The sequence below is a fragment of the Mastigoproctus giganteus genome, chromosome 4, assembly GCF_048544385.1.
Source record: "Mastigoproctus giganteus isolate SK-2022 chromosome 4, ASM4854438v1, whole genome shotgun sequence".
In the NCBI taxonomy this organism is placed as follows: Eukaryota; Metazoa; Arthropoda; class Arachnida; order Uropygi; family Thelyphonidae; genus Mastigoproctus; species Mastigoproctus giganteus.
In genome coordinates, this window is record NC_143578.1 from 197,758,746 (window position 1) to 197,779,068 (window position 20,323).

Genomic DNA, 20,323 nt, shown 5'->3' on the forward strand with positions numbered 1-20,323 from the left:
AGATGTGGCCAGCGAACCTCCGTCGTACTCAATGTCATAAACACGGTCAGTTTACCAAGTTGTCTGATCATAGCAAAGACATCTTTCTTGCATTGAGACCAGTAGCATACAGAATTTGGAATGGGTTTGAGAAATGACAAGTTACGTTCGATGCATTCTTAAACAAATCTTTGGTCTTCTATCATACATTTTGTTATGTTGGAAATTTCTCCAATGCATTTTAAAGTGGAATATAAACCTTCGGTTATTCTCAAGCATAAAATTTTCATCACCACATATAGAATATGATGCAGTGTTACTCCTCGGCGATCTTTTCAACTTATTTCGCTAGTTGCCATCATAAACGAAGTAACACGTAATCCATCTTTAAATTTATGTGGATGGCCTAAGTATATCACTAGAAACGACAGTTCCTCAGCATGTTCATCGTAAACTATTGACATTGGTTGATTGTGTTGACCAGGAGCAATTGCAAGATTTTTGGTCTTCATTCCAAAGTAATGTGTGTTGCTGTGCCATAAGTAATTCGATGTCACTTTCAGATGATGTGATCTTCTCTACATTGTCTACTTGTTCGCTATTGATAACTCTCCATGAAACTGTAGCTAGCAAGCAAGTGATGATCGAATGTGAGGTTATAATGTTTGTACAGAGGAGAATTGATCAAATACCTTAGCCATGATTTGACCGTTTCTTTCGTCACACGCCCTTGCAAGTAAGTTGCTTTATGAATCGAATGCTTCTTGATGTGAATGTTCAATACATAATCATCATCTAAAGCACAAGGCAACTCTCTAACCATATTATTCATGTCGACTGGAACATTTGTGACTTGTCCAATGGTACCATCCATAAGTGCCAATTTCATATCGCAAACGTCGAATCTGCACGAATGGCAATCTAGCTGAAATCAACAGTTTGCTTATATAATCAAGCGGAGGTAAATTTGATGGAAACAGATGATATATGAAGCCGATGGACTTGGATAACGATGGTACATTTCCTGATTCTAAGCTTGTTAAGGTGTATTGCAAAGCATAAACGATGGTATGTTCTCTACTTCTGAAAATTCAATCAAGAATTTGTATATAGTTTAGTTTTGGTAATCTCAAATCATTCTGAAACACAGTCTGTTGCAAACACTACATACACATATCGGAACGAGTTGTTCAAAAACGTTCTTTCAAATTCTTGTGAAGCTAACATATAACACTTTTGATGATCTTCATTCACTGATTGCACTGTCTTTTTGATGTCCGGACATCTGCCTCTAATTGATTTTCTTGCGTTTACGCTTATGACTCTCTCTCTCTCTCTTGCTGTTATTTGTTATTGTTATTTTGGTTTTTTTAGAAGCATTAGCAACTAAGGCCATATTGCTCTGGGGATATGCAGTGGTCATTCCATGACCTTTCCGCATCCTCCATATTTAGTGGTGATGGGCTCGAACCCCAGTCTAATCAAGAAGCTTGTGAGACGCACTGCTGGTCCTGCCCACGGAGGTGCCCCCCCTCTCTCTCTTGCGTTCCCCCGCTGAATTTGGTGCTTGCTTTTCAACATTAGATTTGTAATTCTGTCGAAATCTTTGAACCCGTCTAGTTGATGTAACTTTCGGCATCATCACAACTTAACTAAACGAAACACAACTGCACTGCTCGACAAATGCGAAGTAACCGAACGAAGTAGTTACTTTAAAGAGTTGTTCAAATCTCAAAACCTAAAACCCAATTTGAAATCTAGTTATATATCCTTGTAGTGCTCTCAAAGGGCAACGATTTTTTTGTCCAACTTTTATAGTTTTTAAGATATTGCGAAAAGAAACTTGAAAATGCTCGAATTTTTCAAGTTTCTTTGCCTCGCTATTACTTGGGAACCATAAGAGCTACATCAAAATTATTTATAGATGTAAAAACTAGGTTTGCTACTGAACAATTTTGTTACTTACTGTTTATGTCTATCTATCATAGTTTGGAAGTTATTGAGAGTGAAAGTAACCAAGGCGCAATAGGAAATGACCAAAATGTGAACTTTTTAGTTTTTTCGAAAAAAATATTAAATATCAAAATTTCTAATTTTTTCTTGCATATTCGTCGACAGCATTGTATACCCGACAAAATAAGTCTGCTTACTTCAGCACTCAGTGCTAGAATTGATGGGACTTTATCAATATGATTTTTTGATTCTGTGCCCAGTAATAAGGACAGACCTGAGGGATATAGTCCGAAATTATACAGCATCCTATGTTATGAGCATACCCTGAGGATCACTGCTGTTATCAGAAAAACAAATAATGGAAGATAGTTAAGATACTGTAGCAATGTGAATAGTTCTAGCTCAAGCGATTCTAGTTGTCAAGTTTACAATAATAATTACATAGAAAATTCTTTCATTATAGCTCATCTCTTTCTTCTGTTTGTATTTAAAATTTCTATGTGGTGAATAAAAAAAAATGCTACCTCTCTAAAATGCACTACACTAAGTGCGTCAAATTTAAAAATGCTAATGTTGGCTAAAAAATGCAAAACACTCAGAAAAATAATGGCAAGAAAGAAGGACAATAGTCTTTTTGGTAAGCTGTTTTGTCGATTACCATAATAGGTAGTGCATGTGTGGAAGCTGAAGATTTAATATCAGGAGTGTACTCAGTAACTGAAGAGCTTATCTCTATCAGCTATTTGAAAACTTAATTTTATCGAGACACCAAACACTAAAAAAATCTACAGGGGGGGGGATCCAGAATTTAACATGTATGGGTATTCTAATTTATATTTCATTATGGTGAGTGCTTTCATTGTGCAAAGTTATAATCATTGATTAATTTCTACACTATCTAATCTGAGATTTGCGCATGCATGTATCGTAAGTTCCATTATTCCTATTTCACACTGAATATCATATTCGTGGAAATGAGCACATGTGTTTGAAATATCAGAGTGACCATGCCTGAGGGAAGACGATCTAATATATTTGGGTTGGACAACCCTGTTTGTAGTTGACATGTTATACTATTTAGATTATTAATTTCTAAGAGAGCTATTTTACATTTACAGAACACAGAACCAAAGGACTTGCTAACAGAATTAAAGACGTTTTTAAACATACAGATATAAAAGTTATAAATTTTGCCAGTTTCATTACTTTTAAATGTCTACTGTACAAACACCAAAGACTAATTAATTCTGCATATCTGAAAGGAAGTGGATGTAGTTAAGCACCTACTAAAGTTTTAAATTTGCCATTCTCAGAATTAAAAAATGAATGACTTGCTATGCAAGGTGTGACTAAAAACTGGAAAGAGATCGATAACAAAACAATTCATTACACTAAATTTGATCCTAAATATAAAAATTTTTCCTCACCACTTCAAGGTTTATTTTCAGATCTTTTTTCTTTAATTCAGCAACTGTTAGTTTTGAAAGCTCTTTTTCAATTAGCTTGATCTGAAATATATCAATTTAATTCAAAGTAAGTATTGTTAATATTTTAATTCACTACAGACTAGCAGACAGATTGAAATAACACTTAAAGCTTGCATTTCAATATATTAAGAATATCTCAATTTCCTTGTTCTTTAATGTTTATTAGGGCAGTCTTTACATTGTTGTCAAAATCAAACTTTTCACAGCTATTACTTAACTGTCAAAAGTTTGATTTTGACAAAAGTTTTTACACATACAAAAAAAAAAAAAAGTTCTTAAGAGCTCAAAATCAAATCTTTGATAGCTTTTTTTCTCAAAATACTATTATGAAAGATTATCAAGAAATAATGGCATGGACTGGAGTTGGATTGTTTAGAATAAGTAGAAGACTTAGCAACCTTGGCAAATATTTACCAATACCCCAAAAATTATCTTAAAAGAGATGTGCAATAGTATTCTTTGCTGGGTTTGCTTGTTTTACAGGATAAAAAACCAGTTCATACAAACTTTGTGAAAATTGAATTGGCAACTGGGTGGAGTAATACTAACTTTGATGGGGATCAAAGTTAGCACGCGCGCACATACACACGCATGCACGCACGCACACGCACGTTTAACTAAACTGTGTCACTTTCAATATAGGTGGAAAACAGCTAATCACACAGAGCCAAAATTTATAAAAACAAGAATCAAAAAATATGGAAAATAATGATATGTAAGAGGAAAAAGGTGCAAAGTGCTAAAGGATTAAGTAAATTGGTACTTTATGCTGGGTAGGAGAAAAGAGCTATACAACAGATTTATTCATATTGCAAATGGTATCGATTTTCAAAGTTAATGTTTTCCAAATGGCAGTTGAGATTTTATTAACTTCAAAACATGACATTTATTGATGTCAAATGGTTCAATGTGATGTTTAATTTGTTGATGTCAATAAAACTAGCAAAATAAACAATGCTAGAATTCACACTTACAATGTGGGTTAAATGGGTGCTCTGTATTGTCAATGTGGGTTTCAATGTGTGTTGAAACATGCTGGAACCCACACTGTTAATTGCTGCTCAACATTTTCTTTGGAATGTTTTCAGTATGCCTTGTTAAACTGTCCTTTACATCTGTCAAAGTTTCAACATTGTCTTTGTATACTTTCTATTTATGTTCTGGCACAACCAAAAAGTTAGAGGAGTTTATAACTAATAATTGTGATGTGAATAGAATTATTTCTGCATTTTGTCTTTTCCACTATCCCCATAAACAAAAATCAATTACATTGAGATTAGGTGAGAGGTAGAAACATTTGAGAACAGACTTGAAATCATGCAGTCTTTGGGAAACTGGTCCAGAAGCAGCTGTTGTTGGTTTTTTTTTAGGAGCATTAGCAACTAAGGCCATATTGCTCCGGGATGTGCGGTGGTCATTCCCTGACCTTTCCAAATCCTCCGTATTTGGTGGTGACAGGCTCGAACCCCGGTCTAATCAAGAAGCGTGTGCTATGCACTGCTGCTCCTTCCCACCTGGCTACGGAGGCGTCTAGAAGCAGCTGTGTTACCTGGACACAGTATGAGATGGTGCTCTGTCCTACCTACATGAAATGCATTGTGTTCAAACAGCCTCTAGCCTGAAGTTGGGAATAACATATGGAGCAAGAAGTACATAGTGAACATTATGGAAGCGGGTCATGAAACCTCCTCAAAAAAAAAAAAAAGAAAAAAAAAAAAAAAGATTTATAAATTCTCATTTATAAACCCTATTTGAAAGTTTATTAAAACTGTGCCAAAGAAAAATGCCCAGGGAATGCAATGGAATTTTATTAATGACATCTGAATGTGATTTTTCCATTCTTGACAATTTTGAGTGTTAACATTCTCATTCAAATTGGAAGTGTGCCTTATCAGTCTGCAGAATATTCCAATGCCACCTGCCTATATATATTTATTTATTGTATTAGGTGGTCCCCGCCAACTGTCATCCTTTACCCTAACCTGGAAGAGAAAAAATGAAACATTTCTCATTAAGAGTTTCTCAGGGTCACATACAGTCAACAGCTCCATCATGAGCAGTTTTCATGGGCACAATCTATTGCAGGAATGAGCAGACATTTCACCACGGAAGGATTATTTCTATGACTAATGCTCTGCCACTAGCCGATGAATGAAAACTATATCTGCACTTCTGATCATGATATAACAATTATTTTATAAACAACCCTCTTAGAAACTGGTTGCTTCCGCTGCCATGGCATAGACAAATTATCCATCTCTAAATCTTCTGTATCATATTGTGACAGAGACCCATGTCTCAATATTTTCTCTCAGTGATATTTGCAAAGAGCAACCAAGAGAATGCTATTATTTAGATAGAGCAATCATTCAATCAAAACACAATCATTCAATAAAATCATGATGAATTTCTGTGGTGACGTATAGAAGAATTGTGAAATAATACTCTGATGTTTCTAATACCACAGATACATCGGAGTATAATTTCATAATTCTTCTATACATCACTATTTCTACCTAGGGCTCCATATGGAACCTTTATTTATGTTATTCTTTTGTGCATTGCTTGCCAATTATCCAAACTAAATTTCAGCTCTGTGCTATTAGCCATTTATCTTTATAACAATTCTGTATCCATAGTTCATTCATAATAAAATAATTCTCAAAGGAACATAAGCAAACTGTGATTTTATTAATATTTTTATTTAAAATGAACATTTTTTAGTTAAATCAATCGTTTAAAAATATCAGGGAACTTCACTATTTCACCTTCATATGTTTTCTCAATAAAAACACTCTTCCTCTACTAAGCTCAACATTACCTATGCCAGTTGGGTTTACTGTCTTAGACTCCATGTGCTTCTTAACCAAGAGCAAAATTTCTCACCCTTCCTGCCCTGTCCTGTCTGTCCTCCATATTGGTACTATTTTGGATGGTATTAGCATTGGCAAACAATGTAACAAAGCAAGCTCATACACCAGCTCATTTTTTCTAATAGTTTTTCTACTTCTCCCCTGAATTTATTTAATTTATCACCTTCCAAAACAACAGATGGGAGCTTGTTCCAGCGATCTACTACACACTGACTAAAGGCAAAGCATCGATTCTGAAACTGTCCTTCTTCAATCTGACTTTATGCCCACTCATGTGTGTGGTCTGAGCAAGAGGAAGAATCCTATCAGCATTCAGCTTTCTGAATCCATTCAAAGCTTTAAACACCTCAATCAGATCACGTCACAAGTGTCTAGTCTCAAGAACTAAAACCTTTCTTCATAAGAACACCCCTTTGTTCTGCTCACCACTCTCATTGCCCTTCTCATATTTGTTCCAGCAGCTCCACATTCTTTCTAAAATGAAGCCTCCAGACCTGTATGAAGTACTCAAGATGTGGCCTGACCATTGTCCTATACAATGGGATAATTACTTCCTTATCCCTGCTAGCAAAATTCCTGTATATAATTTACAAAACCCCATGAGCTGTCCTGGAAGCAGGTCTGCAATGCACAGAGAACTTCATATCCGATTGCACAATTACTGCCAGATCTTTTTCATTTTCCACTATCCTGAGTGCACTACCACACAGTTCGTATGTTACGCTGCAGTTGCTGCTACTTATATGCAGTACTTTGCATTTATCAATGTTAAACTTTAATTGCTACATCGCAGCCCATCTGTCTAATTTTTCTAGATCCTGTTGCAGTAGCATTTGTCAATAACCACCCTGCCCACCTTTGTATTATGTGCAAACTTGGATATATATGCTTTCATCAATATAATTGATAAATATAGAGAAAAAAAAACAATGGGCCCAACATGAACTCTGGGGTACTCCACTAATAACATTAGCCCACAAAGAGCAATGTCCATTAATTACCACTCTCTCTCCTCCCATTCAACCATCTATAATAGCAATTTGACCTGAATTCCACACTGAAGTCTGCTCCAATTTGTAGTGCAGTCTTTTATGTGCAACAGTATCAAAAAATTTCCTGAAATCCAAGTATATGATATCAAAATTATTTTTTGCAGCCATTCCTTTTTGACCCCATTGTAACCATTAAAATTGGTCAAACAAAATTTCCCTTTAACAAACCCATGCTGTGTCTAAAGTATAACTGGAGCCTTGTCTAGATGATCACTCATTACTTCTTTTACCAGTGACTCCATTATTTTCCCTGGAACAGAATATGAGTAATTACAGACTAACAGGTCTGTAAATACTCGTCACCATTTCATCCCGCTTTATGAATTGGGGATACATTCACACATCTCCAGTCCATGAGGACCTCTCCTAAATCCAAATATGCTCTCATAATTAAGGCTAACAGCTTAATTATTTCCTTTGCTACTACCCTCAATATAATTGGATAGATCGCTTCCATGCCAAGTGCTTTTTAATTTTAAAAATTTCTCTTCCACTTTCCTCTCAGTTATTACAAAATCATTTAGCTTCTTGTTAGAGTTTCATAAACTTTTGGCATTCCCTTCCCTGAAGTATTCCTCGTGTGTGAATAAAGATGAAAAATACTCATTTAGTTTGTCAGCAAAATGAGCATGAGCAGTATCATCAACAGTCAAACCATCAATATTGGGTGGATCAAACTGATTCATTCCCTTCCTTCTAGTGTTTACATAAGTAAAGAAGTCTGATGCTTTTTTCCTGCATCCTTTGTCAAAGACTTCATGTAATCTTCCTTGCTTGCCTGATCTCATTTGTAACTTGATTACAGACTAGTTTATATCTACCATTTGGCTTCTGTGTCACCTAGTAATTTATAAGCATCCCATGCACTTTTCTTCTCTGCCACAAGTTTCATCAGTTCATCTGACATCCATTTAGGCCTATACCTTGAAGAATATTTCTTAGTTGGCATGAAATGCATAGTAGTGTCTATGATTAATTCCTTCAATGCTTCCCATTTAGAATTTTCTGATGGTAAAATCATCTGCACAATTACTGCAAGATAACTAAAGTGCCCTTGTCTCATTGGAGAATTACCAATTAAGGAATTCAAAGTTGAAGCTGTTTTGGCAGGGAGGAAAAGTTTTTCCAAAAGGTGGAATGTACACAATGGGCTACCATCTAAATACTAATAATAGGATTTCTAGCTGGTAAAAGAAGGTCATTAATATACAAGAAGAAAACAGTTGTGAAAAGAATTGAATCTTGGGGAACACAAGCATTATTGGAAAAGTTAGAAGACAGAGAGCTAAATATCATCACCTACACTGGTGGACAAAAAAAAACTGCAAATTTTGCAAATAATGTGTTTTGCGCTGCATTGTGTGTTGCAGAAATGTTCGAAATGCATTTGTTAGATGGGATATATATCTCTGTGAATGAAATCCAATAAAAAGACTCCACCTGATATACCTAATTGCCATAAATATCTTCCCAAAGGGTAAAATGGTAATTAATGGAAATATGAGAAATAATGCAAATGGCAATCACGACAACCAAACACATTTTATTGTATTTACGTGTACAAACTGAAATGACAAGTAATAGTATTATGTACTGCAAATCAGCAAAATAAGTTTTCAATATTTTGTTGTTCCTCCTCGAGCTGAAATTACAGCCTTGCAACTATCTGGCATAGAGCCTTTACAGCCTTGCAAAGATTTGGCATAATCAACTTTTGGTTATATGATTGCCCAATTTTGTGGTTAAAAAAAAAAAAGTAAAGTGCAGCTATTATCAACCCACTGCAGGTTGGAAGCCTCCTCAACAATTCATGCTGAGGGAAATGGACCATAATCTGCCATGCTGGTCCAGTGCGGGTTAGCAGATCGACTGTATTCAGCAGTCAGGGGCTTGAACCCCGGTCTACTCAAAGAGCGTGTGCTACTGCACTCCCGCTCCTGCCCACTCGGCTACGGAGCCTCCGTAGCCGAGTGGGCAGGTACCACAAAATACGGAGGATTTTGTGATATCACACCCTTACAATGCTCTCCTACAGCTGAATCTGAGCAATTTTAGATGACATTATGTACCAGCAATTTTAAATAGGACTGTTGCTGGGTGAGTCCAACACTGTAATGCCAGCATTTCTGAGGTATGACTGCACTTTAAGGGAGAAAAATGAGGGGAAAACATTGGTATAAGTATGTTTTAAGCCTTGTGAGACAAGAAGACAAACTCATCGTTAAATCTAAATGGCATGAAACTTACCAATTTTGCTGTGTGGCAAGGTGCTCAGTCCTGTTGAAAAATGCAATTTTGGAACATCTGTGTGGTGATCTCTAATAATGGGTTTCAAGCACTCCTCCAAGATAGCAGTGTAGGTTTCTGCATTCACCATTCCATTAATAAACTTAATTTGCCCCACCCCTTTGCTTGTTATGCATCCCCAGACCATCTGGCTGGTATGCCTCCAGTTTTTGTCTTCTGACATATCGCTTCTCATCCGAACCGTGTAGGTTGAATTTCAATTCATCCAAAAAGATGATGGTGTCCCATTGCTATTTTGTCCATGAAACTAGTGTTTTAGCCCAAGCAAGTCGCTTCTTCCTCATTTGTTGAGTCAACAAAAGTTTCTTCTTGGGCTGATAGACATGCAGACCACTTTCTGAAAGCCACCTTTGGGTAGTTTGTGCACTTGTTCAACACCAGAGGGCATCTCATAGTCCAGTTTTAGATCAGGAGCACTAGCATGCCGTTTACAAAGGCCGTTTCAAATATCGATCTTGGGAAGGCGTAGTCACTCTCTTATGGCCTGACCCAGGTCTTCTCTTCACATCACCAGTTTCACGCTTTTATTTCAGCAACCAGGATACCGTTGACTGGTGGAAGCCTATTTTATCAGCGATAGCATGTGTAGAAAGCCCTTTCTGGGACAGAGCAACAGCTACACTTTTTTTCTTGGTGTCAACTGAACATATGGAGCCATGCTTACACTACTGCAAAACAGGATACTAATGAGTGTGTATATACCCTTCCTACTTGCTGGAATTTTTTCACCCTGCAATTACTGTCTGATGCAACAGAAGCGTTATCTGATGCAATATGTTTGCTTTGAGACAAACAAAATGACGGTAATCAAAAATCTTATTCGTTTCACTACAAATGTTACTTTTTTTAAGGTTATGCAGTTTTTTTGTCTGCCACTGTATAATGAGCCATCAGAGACAAAACAAGATTGCAAAAAACAGTCAGGAATTCTATAAGATAGAAGCTAGTTTAGAAGGACTTTGTACCAAACACGATTAAAAGCCCTAGAAATGTCAATGGTAACAATTCATTGCTGATTAACAATTATCAGAGTACAGAGATGTCTAAAGTGCATATAAACTGGTTTGCAAAGTAAGAGTTAGGCATAATAACATAGTGGTTAAGCAAGGGGGGTTAGGGAGTACCAAGGTGTTATGCAAAATAACACAACTTACAAGAAGTCCTTGGCTAAAAAGGAATTCGTTGCTAAGAGATAGCAAAAATTCTTAGCTTATGTTAACATAAGCTAAGAATTCTTTGCTGTTAACACAATAAATATTTTGAATCTATAAACACACAAAAAATTTCGTAAGGAATGGGGATACCAGGAGCGCACCTAATTATAACAGAGAGCTAAATGCTTTTATGATAACTGAAAAGAAGCTGAAAGAGAATTTGTTGAAACTAAAAGTAAATAAGGAACCTGGGGTTGATGCAATACATACAATTATATTAAAAGAACAAACAAAAGTGGTAAGCAGACACTTAGCTATAACTATGAGGGTATCATTAGATTAGCATTAGTAGAAGCATACGATACAAGAAAGCAAAGAGTACAATTTTAGCATGCTGGAACCAGGCTATTGCTGTGTACATAGTTATAGGAAGGAAAACCGTACAATAATACAACTTCAAAGTTTTCCATGAGAGGCCCCAGTATGATTTCAATATTCTAATAACAGATCCAGAAAACTTCCTAACTTTTTCAGCTGAGTTAATTCAGTTGTGAATACAATAATAATCTGTGATCAATAAGTATTCCCAAATATTTTTTCTCAGCCACTAACGGTATTTGACTACCTTGTAACTTAATTTGTAGGGAACGATTTAAATCCAATTTAGTTTTAAAAATCATCATTTTAGTTTTCTGAGAACTATGACGTTGTGACCAAGAATATTAAATCATTCATTATGTTGTTAGCTTTATTTTCTCATATTGCTGGACTTTCTAGCAATCACTATAATAAGATCATCTGTGAAAACAAACATTTTAGTCACAACGTCATAATACCTATCCTTTTTGCACAATATATTTCCCTGACAATTGAGTCACCAACAATAACTAGCTCTGTGAGACCAGCATGTTCTGTCCTGAAGGTCGTCGCTGTGTTGCCTGGTGCATAAGAGTGTACTCTGGCATTGAGGTGGGCAGCCGAAAACTTGAGGGGCCCCCAACTTAATTCCTTCAAGGGCATCCACCTGACTCTTCAAGCTCTCATAGATGCCCATCAGAACACTGAGTTGGTGCCTAATTTCTTCACATCCTCCATGGCTAGATCATGTCCTGTTCAAGAGAGAGATCCGTAAACATGTCGCATTTTGCACATTTTTTTAGACTGTGACAAGTTGGAGAACCATCCCCCTATGGTTCTTCCACGAACCACAGCACTTTCGCTACTTTGTACAAGTTGCTTTGCTGCTCTAGAGATCCGCAAACATGTGGGGCATGATTTCCATTTAAATACAATTTAATTAACAATAAAAATTAAAAGGATTTATAAATTTGACTAATTGCCAATACTAAACTAAGCTAACAGATTCTTACTTCAGTGTTATGAATTACTCTATCTAGTTTTACGTTATTTTTATTTTTTTTTTATGTAAACCCTAAACACGAGAGGTATTAGAACCTATAGTACAGTTGATTCCGGTTATTTGGGAAACATCGGGACTAATGCAGTTTGGCCCGATTAAGTGGCTGCCCCAATTATCCGAAGTTTCACGATGCCTCCCCCCCCCCTTTACAATTGGTTCACTGTACAATCAAATCACGTTACGATGGAGTCACCATTGTAAAGTACCATTCACTATACGATGTGCAGTAAGCACCGGTCATTGTGATCATGTTTGTGAATTGAATTTTAATTCTATTAAAATTCAATTGGCTATTAAACAGCAATTCTAATTAGCAAAAATAGGAGGAATATTATCCACAGGCTATAAAAGTAAAGATATATTAAGTACAAATTTACCCTTTATTACCTTACCAATTAAAAAATTAAATGATACGTGAAATTCGGAAGAATATACATGATAATCGGAAGAATTAATACGTACTGTAATATGTATATACTAACTAAACTTTAACATTTCTGGTCATTTGTGGGTGGGGGTTAAAATTTAAAACAGTAAAAAGATAAGCAATCAATAACAAAGAACACAGCACATACAAATTGCAAGTAACACGATACGTTTTGAGTAACACGTTTTGAGAACGGAGTAACAAATTATGAAGCTTTAAAAATAGGAATGAAGAGATTATGAAAATTATTTTTTTTATATGATTGAAGATTCCATGGAAGTGTAAACACATTTTACCATAATAACCCACAGAATTACAGCTGTCGGTATTATCGCAAATTCAATAAGATCGAGTTTACTATCAGTTTATGACAGATTTCACTAACACAAAAGCCCAATAACCAGGTGAGTGCTAACTGTTTTTATTGTTTTATGGTTGTGATCTCCAGAAATCTGACCGAACTACGTGACATGGTCAGAGACAATCGTAGGGTAAACTCCAGTGCTGTGGTCTCCTGCCCCGATTAAACGGCATGCTGTCCCAATTAAGTGATGTAAACCCTGGCTATTTTCTCAATTGGGTTTTGTTTTTTAAGATTTGCCAAATAAATGGATGCCCTGATTAACCAGTGGCCCAAATAACTGGAATCCACTGTACTTAGTACCGTGCTTTGGTTGGAGGTTGAGAAGATGAAAGAAGATATTTGTTGACATTGGACTTGAACTTCTGTAGACTGTAATTTTCAGGAAATATGTATGAAGGAAGGTTGTTCCAGAAAACGGCAGTTGAATAAATAAACGAGGAAGATGAAAAGTTGGTTCTGTGAGTTTGAAGTTGGACAGTAAATGAATGTTGGCTGGTGGCGGTACGTGTTCAGACTGTTTTGAAAGAGAGAGCGGGAATTATAGAAGCCAATTCAGAAGAACAGTGCCCATGGAAGTATCTGTAGAAGAGGCATGCAGCACAAACAGTACGTCTATGAGAGAGTGAGTGGAGAGACTCTGTTAGAGATGAATCATTAATTAACCTAACTGCCCTCTTTTGAATGGAATCAAGAAGCCTGAGAGAGGTTTTGGGGGCACCACCCCAGATGTGGGAACAATATTCCATGGCAGGGTGGATTTGTGATTTATACAGAATGAGCAGCTGTTTTGAAAGAAAACTAACGCCGAGAGCAAAAGAGAAAACCAAGTGTTTCAGATGCGGAGGAAGCAATATTTGTAATGTGCTTGTGCCAAGAGAGATTAGAAGTCAGAGTAATCACCAAAAGAGATATATCATTTTTCCAAGAAATCGGAGTGTCACTAAAGATAAGCATAGCAGCAGAAGAATCCTTTTTGCGAGATGTAAGACAAGACTGAGTTTTAGAAGGGTTGAAATCAACTGAGTTGTCTTTGCCCCACTGGAGAATTACCTGAAGATTGGCATTTAAGGAATTGGTAGCGGATTTTCGAGAAATTGAAGCTGATTGAGCAGGACAAGGTTTCTCAAAATGGAAAGTGGAATGCAATGTGCAATCATCGGCAAAACTATGGATAGGATTTCAAGTCAATGGAAGAAGGTCATTAATATACAAGAAGAAAAAAGTGGGGGACACCGGTATTAGTGGAGAAGTTAGAAGACAGAGAGCCATCTACCATCACCCTCAGTGAGCGATCACAGAGAAAACTGGATAACCAATTACTAAAAACAGTTGGCAAACCATAAGATGGAAGCTTGTTTAGAAGACCTTTATGCCAAACACGATCAAAAGCCTTTGAGATGTCGAGAGCAACTACTTGTGTTTCCCCGAACCTGTCCATTGAATTAGTCCATAAATAGGTAACGTAAGCAAGAATATCACCAGTGGATCGACATGACGGAATCCATACTGGCGTTCATTGATCAGACGGAAGGTTTCTAGGTAGTTTAAGAGTTGTCAGTTAATTGATTTCTCCATTACTTTAGAAAGAGTAGAAGTAATTGCAACGTGACGATAATTGGATGGGAGGGATTTGTCACCCTTTTTAGGAACTGGCTGGATATGAGCAAATTTCCAAGCAGAAGGAAAAACACCTTTGGAATAAGAAAGTGAAAAAAGGTGGCAAAGAATAGGAGTAAGTTCAGGAGCATAGGTTTTGAGAACAAGTGGAGAAATAACATCAGTACCTGGAGCTTTCTTAGCATCAAGATTCATCAAAATCCTTCTGACATCCTTTTGACGGAAAACCACAGGAGGCATTGATTGGAGTGTGTTGGGAATGGTGGGAGGTGTTTTACCAAGATCATTAATACATGAGTTGGAAGGAAAATGGGATGCTAGCAGGTCAGCTTTATCCTTGGCTGAAGTGACAACAGAACCATCTGGTTTGGACAGAGGTGGGAGCAGAGATGGGCAAAAGTTGCGGCCAATAGCTTTGGCAAGAGACCAGAATGCTCAGCTACCATTAAGGTAAGAAGCAAGTTTTCTACTCTTAGCCTGTTCAAACTCTAGTTTGGACTGATTAATAACTGCTTTACAATTGTTGCGAGCTTTGGTGTAGGCAGAAAATGAAACTGGAGAATTAGAAACAAGCCAATTACGATATGCAACGTTCTTCTCTTGAACGGCCTTAGCACATTTATTGGAAAACCAAGGTTTAGATAAAGGACGAGATTTTAAAGTGGAGTGTGGGATAAAGGATTCCATTCCTGCAAGAATAATTTCACTGACACGATCTGAGCAAACGTTGACATCAGAAATTGTTAAACAGTAATCTGACCAAGGAAAAGAAGTCTCACAGGTCATCCCATTTTGCATTCTTGTAATGCCAAACAACACGAGGTTGGGAATAGCCATGAGATAAAGGTTCCATTGGAGAAGAGACAATCAACAAGTTGTGATCTGAAGTGCCTAAAGGACCTCTTGCTTCGACTGTGTACTTAGAAGGGTTGTTTGTGAGAAAAAGATCAAGTGTATTGGCTGTATGATTAGGATTATCCAGTATTCTTGTAGGTAAATGAACAATCTGTGCAAGGTCATTAGTAATTGCAAAAGCCTCAGCATCTCGACCAGCTGGGTCGGTGTGATTGGAAACAGAAGCCAGCTGGAGTTGTGAACATTAAAATCACCAAGGAAAATTACCTCACTGTTAGGAAAGTTGGACTGGAGAAAGTCAAAGAGCTCCAATTGATTAGTGGAGGTGGGAGAACGGTAGAGACAACAGATGAATTTGATGTAATGAGGTAGAGAGATTTTAAGCCAGAGAAGATCAAAGAGAGGAGATTCCAAATTGCCAAGTCTCTGACAGGGAATATCAGAACGGACATATGCACAAGTACCACGTTTGAGGCGAAAGGAATCATACAGCGAATAATTTGGGCATTTGAGATGAGCAGTAGTTGAATCAACCGATAACTGAGATTCTGTCAGAAAAAGTACATGGGGTTTGGCAGACTGCAAGTGGAAATGGACATCGTTGAGATTAGATCTTTTCGCAGATAAGCTTACTCTATTAGTTTGACAATTCATGGTGTATTCAATAGTAAGAAAAATGGGTGGGACATGCTGTATGAAGTAATGAAATTTTTGGATATGGCGTACATAGGGTAAGAATATACCCAGATCCTTGACATAATGTGGCCTCGACAATGCTTCCACATACACACCACTCGGACTCCCTCCAGTCACTATCTGGCAGAGTAGAGGTAAAAAGATTATACATTAGCTGATCCGGAAGCCTCCTAGAGAGTTACCAATAGGTTTGTTCCGGTGTACTAACTAGCAGCCGGCCTGCGAACACCATTTTAGAGCTGTACCCTCGAAATGTAAGGAATATTGGATCTCGCCACGACGTTCATCATAACCTCAAAAGTCATCAATCATACTGCATGATGGAAGAGATAGGGAATGGTTGAGATAGGGAAACATTATGCCTTATGCTATCTAGTACGAGATATAAGTAATGCTATTCCGTATCGATACTATACAATGACAGCAAGTTTTACCGATACTATGTAATAACCTACAAAATCTCTATCTACGTTCAAAATAATCTAAGTATTGTAACTAGGAATATAAGCCACTTCTAGAAAATAAATTAGCATGCCAATTAATCAATAAAAATTTAAGAACTTCCCTATTTGCTGGAGCAGTAAAAACGTTGCCTACACCGAGCTCATGTCCCACTCCTGATACATCAAACAAGCTATACATATCATAAGGATGTGATCCAGAGGATGACTGTCTCTTCAGTTCTCCCCAGAGCCATGGCACTCCACTAGCTTGAGTCCTTTGCTCTGGTCTCAGACATGATTTTTGTTCAAATTCAATATAATTAAAAATACTTTAGTAAACCAATATATTTGATGCAGTAATAACACTATACTCTGGTTATGCTATGAGGTTTATGTTATTAATTATATATAATTAAAATCTGATTGTTCTTATCAATACACCAGTTATGCAGCTGTAATACTACCATGCTACCAAGTTTGCATTAATGTACTATGTAAGCTATACTGTTAACTTAAAATTTATAAGTTAATTGTATTATATAACAAAATTATTCAACCAACACCAACCTAAGTGATTTGAACTTTAGAGCTACCTATTTACCACAATTAAAAAATTGGGATTGCCCTACCATTCACTCTATAACAATAAAAATGACGACAAGATTTGAATGATACAAAGGTTCCATGTGTATTAATCTACAAAATCCCTAGCTAAATTAAAAAATAAAATAACAAGAATGACTAGGACTATAAAGCTACTTATAGAGTTCAACTTAATATGACAATTAGGTAATTAAAACAGCAAAATTCTTCAAAAAAGTAATGTTTCTTAGATCTGAAAATTCTTTGACTAGTGTATGAATACTCTTGTCCACGAATATCTAGCTGCATGTACCCAATATTATCCACCCAGTACTCTGCATCTACATCAATCCGCCACAAACAGTCAAAGAAATGGATTAAACTTAATTTTTAAAAGAACTAAACATCCCTATGATGTCTTAATTCATATCACAATCATATGTGGTTTCAGTTTTGATCTCAATGACACCAGCAGTCCATTTTCCAATGATTTCTTCTGCCAAATCCCAATTATTTTTTCTGATAACATTTCAATATTTTTTTGCTTTAATCACCATTAATCTTATTTTCTTAATTATTCACTCTATGATTCCTTCTTCCTTAAAGGTAATACTAATACATATTTCTGCTGTTATATGTCAGACACAATCTAACATGGAATCTTCTCATTCAGATATTAATTAGCTAAAAATCTCTAAAACTTCTTATCTCTTTACCTCTATCGATTTCATAATCTATATATCACTCAGAACGTACTGACTTTCTTTCTTTTAAATTCAAGTTTCTCCAGTTTAATTTTCCTACCAGGGAAGTAATTTTTCTCACTTTAAATGTTCAAGGTTCTACATATGGGTAGCAGTAACCCCAAAATAACACAGAATAACAAGAATAACAAACTAAGGTAGAGGAGAACAAAAAATACCTGGGAGTAATTGTGCAATCAGACACAAAGTTTTCCGAGCAGTGCAGACAGGCTGCCAGGATGGCTCATGGGATAATATACAGGAATTTTGCCAGCATAAAAAGGCAATGGTTACTTGCCTTATACAATGAGGAAAGTAACCACTGATAATTTACAATCATCTATGAATTTTTATTCCTTGCCACTATTCCCCACTCAATTCGGTCTAAACAATTAGACATTCAATTACATCTAAACATTGAACAATATTTTTAGTTGGCATGAAAAGCTTAATAGCGTCTATGATTACTTCTGTAAATGCTTCTTTCCATTTAGAATTTGCTGTTGTAAATTGGGAGGAAGAGACATAACACAAAAACTGGCAAGGCTCTTCACAAAGTGCATTAGAAAAGGTGTGATGCCTAAGCAGTGGAATAATGCAATCATAGTTTTGCTGCATAAGAAAGGAGATAAATCAGAAATTGGAAATTATAGACCAATTAGCTTGTTATCCCATATCTACAAGTTGTTCACAAGGGTCATTACTAACAGATTAGAAAGAATACTTGATGAGAATCAACCGAAAGAGCAAGCTGGCTTTAGGACAGGATTCTCAACTATGGATCACCTTCACGTAATATCACAGCTAATGGAGAAAGCAAATGAATATAAAAACACCATTATGCCTGGCATTTGTGGATTATGAAAAGGTGTTTGACTCCATACAGCATAAGGCAATGTTTCGGGCACTGGAAAGACAAGGCATAGATACTCCATATATTATGATTTTAAAGAAAATATATGAGAGTGCTACATCCTTTATTAGACTAGACAAAGACAGTAGGAAATTTAAAATCGAGAAAGGAGTTCGACAAGGAGACACAATATCTCCGAAGCTGTTTACTGCTGCCCTTGAGGAAGCTTTCAGAAGATTAGACTGGTCGCAGAAAGGAGTCAATGTGAACGGAGAGTACCTAAACCATTTACGATTTGCAGATGACATTGTGGTCATAAGCCACGATCCCAAAGAATTAGAGGAAAATCTTAATCAGTTATGCACAGTTAGTAAGGATTTTGGACTAAAGATGAATATGGCTAAAACAAAAGTAATGATGAACAAGTATGCCACGGAAAGGGAAATAATGATTGAAGGAGCAGTAATTGAAAAGGTGGAGTCATATACTTATCTGGGACAAGTTATTAGCTGTAATAATGATAAATGGCTGGAAGTCAAGAGAAGAATAAATTTTGGATGGATAGCATTCAGGAAATATAGTCACATACTGAAGAGAAATATCCCAGTTTGTCTGAAACGTAAAATAATGAACCAATGTATACTCCCCACCATGACTTATGGAAGTGAAACTTGGGCACTCACCAAAAGAATGGAAGAGAAGCTCAGAACTACACAGCGAAGAATGGAACGAATCATATTGGGAATAAGACTGTTAGATAAGAAGAGAAACACATGGATTAGGCAACAAACTCAAGTAAAGGACATTGTTATCAAAACTAAAGAACTAAAATGGTCTTGGGCAGGACACATAGCTCGAAGACATGATGACAGATGGACTAAGAAAATAACAGAATGGTACCCAAGAGGAGCTAGAAGAAAACCTGGAAGACAAAGGCGGAGATGGATAGATGAAATTCGTGAGTTTTTGAGTAGTAAATGGATGGCCAGTGCTCAAAACAGAAGGAACTGGAAAGTTGCTGGAAAGGCCTTCATCCTGCAGTGGATTGAAAATGGCTGATGATGATGATGTTGTAAATTGTATGCTGTGGGACCAACTGATGATGTTGGTAACATCCTTATTTGGTCTCACTGCACAGTATTTAAAAAATTGTCCAAGACCATTTTAATCATCATCATAAGTCAATTCCATTACTTATATTACTTTAATTTTGGATATTGGGTGTTAACAGAAGTTCTAGCTTTTAACCATGCAACCAAGGTGCTACATCTGTGAGGTATAACTCGAATATAATAAGCCGATGTTAATTGTTGGCTGAAGACGAAAATCTTATCCCAGGGGCTCACATCTGGTGAGTATGCACTTGGCACACCCAGGGGTCCTGAGCTGGATATCACCATTCTTCTCTTTCTTGGCGATTCCTTTCTCTCTCTCTCTCAGGGTAACTCGGTAATTTTTTTTTGGCTGGTGCCGCATAAGCCTCAGGCTTTTTTGCACCATATGGCTAATAATAATAAT

At 36.6% G+C, this 20,323-nt stretch overlaps 1 protein-coding gene across 1 annotated transcript in view; it reads right to left on the bottom strand.

Moving 5' to 3' along the window:
- LOC150087313 (E3 ubiquitin-protein ligase LRSAM1-like) overlaps window positions 1-20,323 on the bottom strand; it is a 533,929-nt gene that overhangs the window by 162,004 nt on the left and 351,602 nt on the right. Inside the window, exon 14 of the mRNA XM_090372443.1 lies at window positions 3,360-3,440. Within this exon, the coding sequence (XP_090228569.1) occupies window positions 3,360-3,440 (81 nt within the window). The remainder of the gene's footprint in view (window positions 1-3,359; window positions 3,441-20,323) is intronic.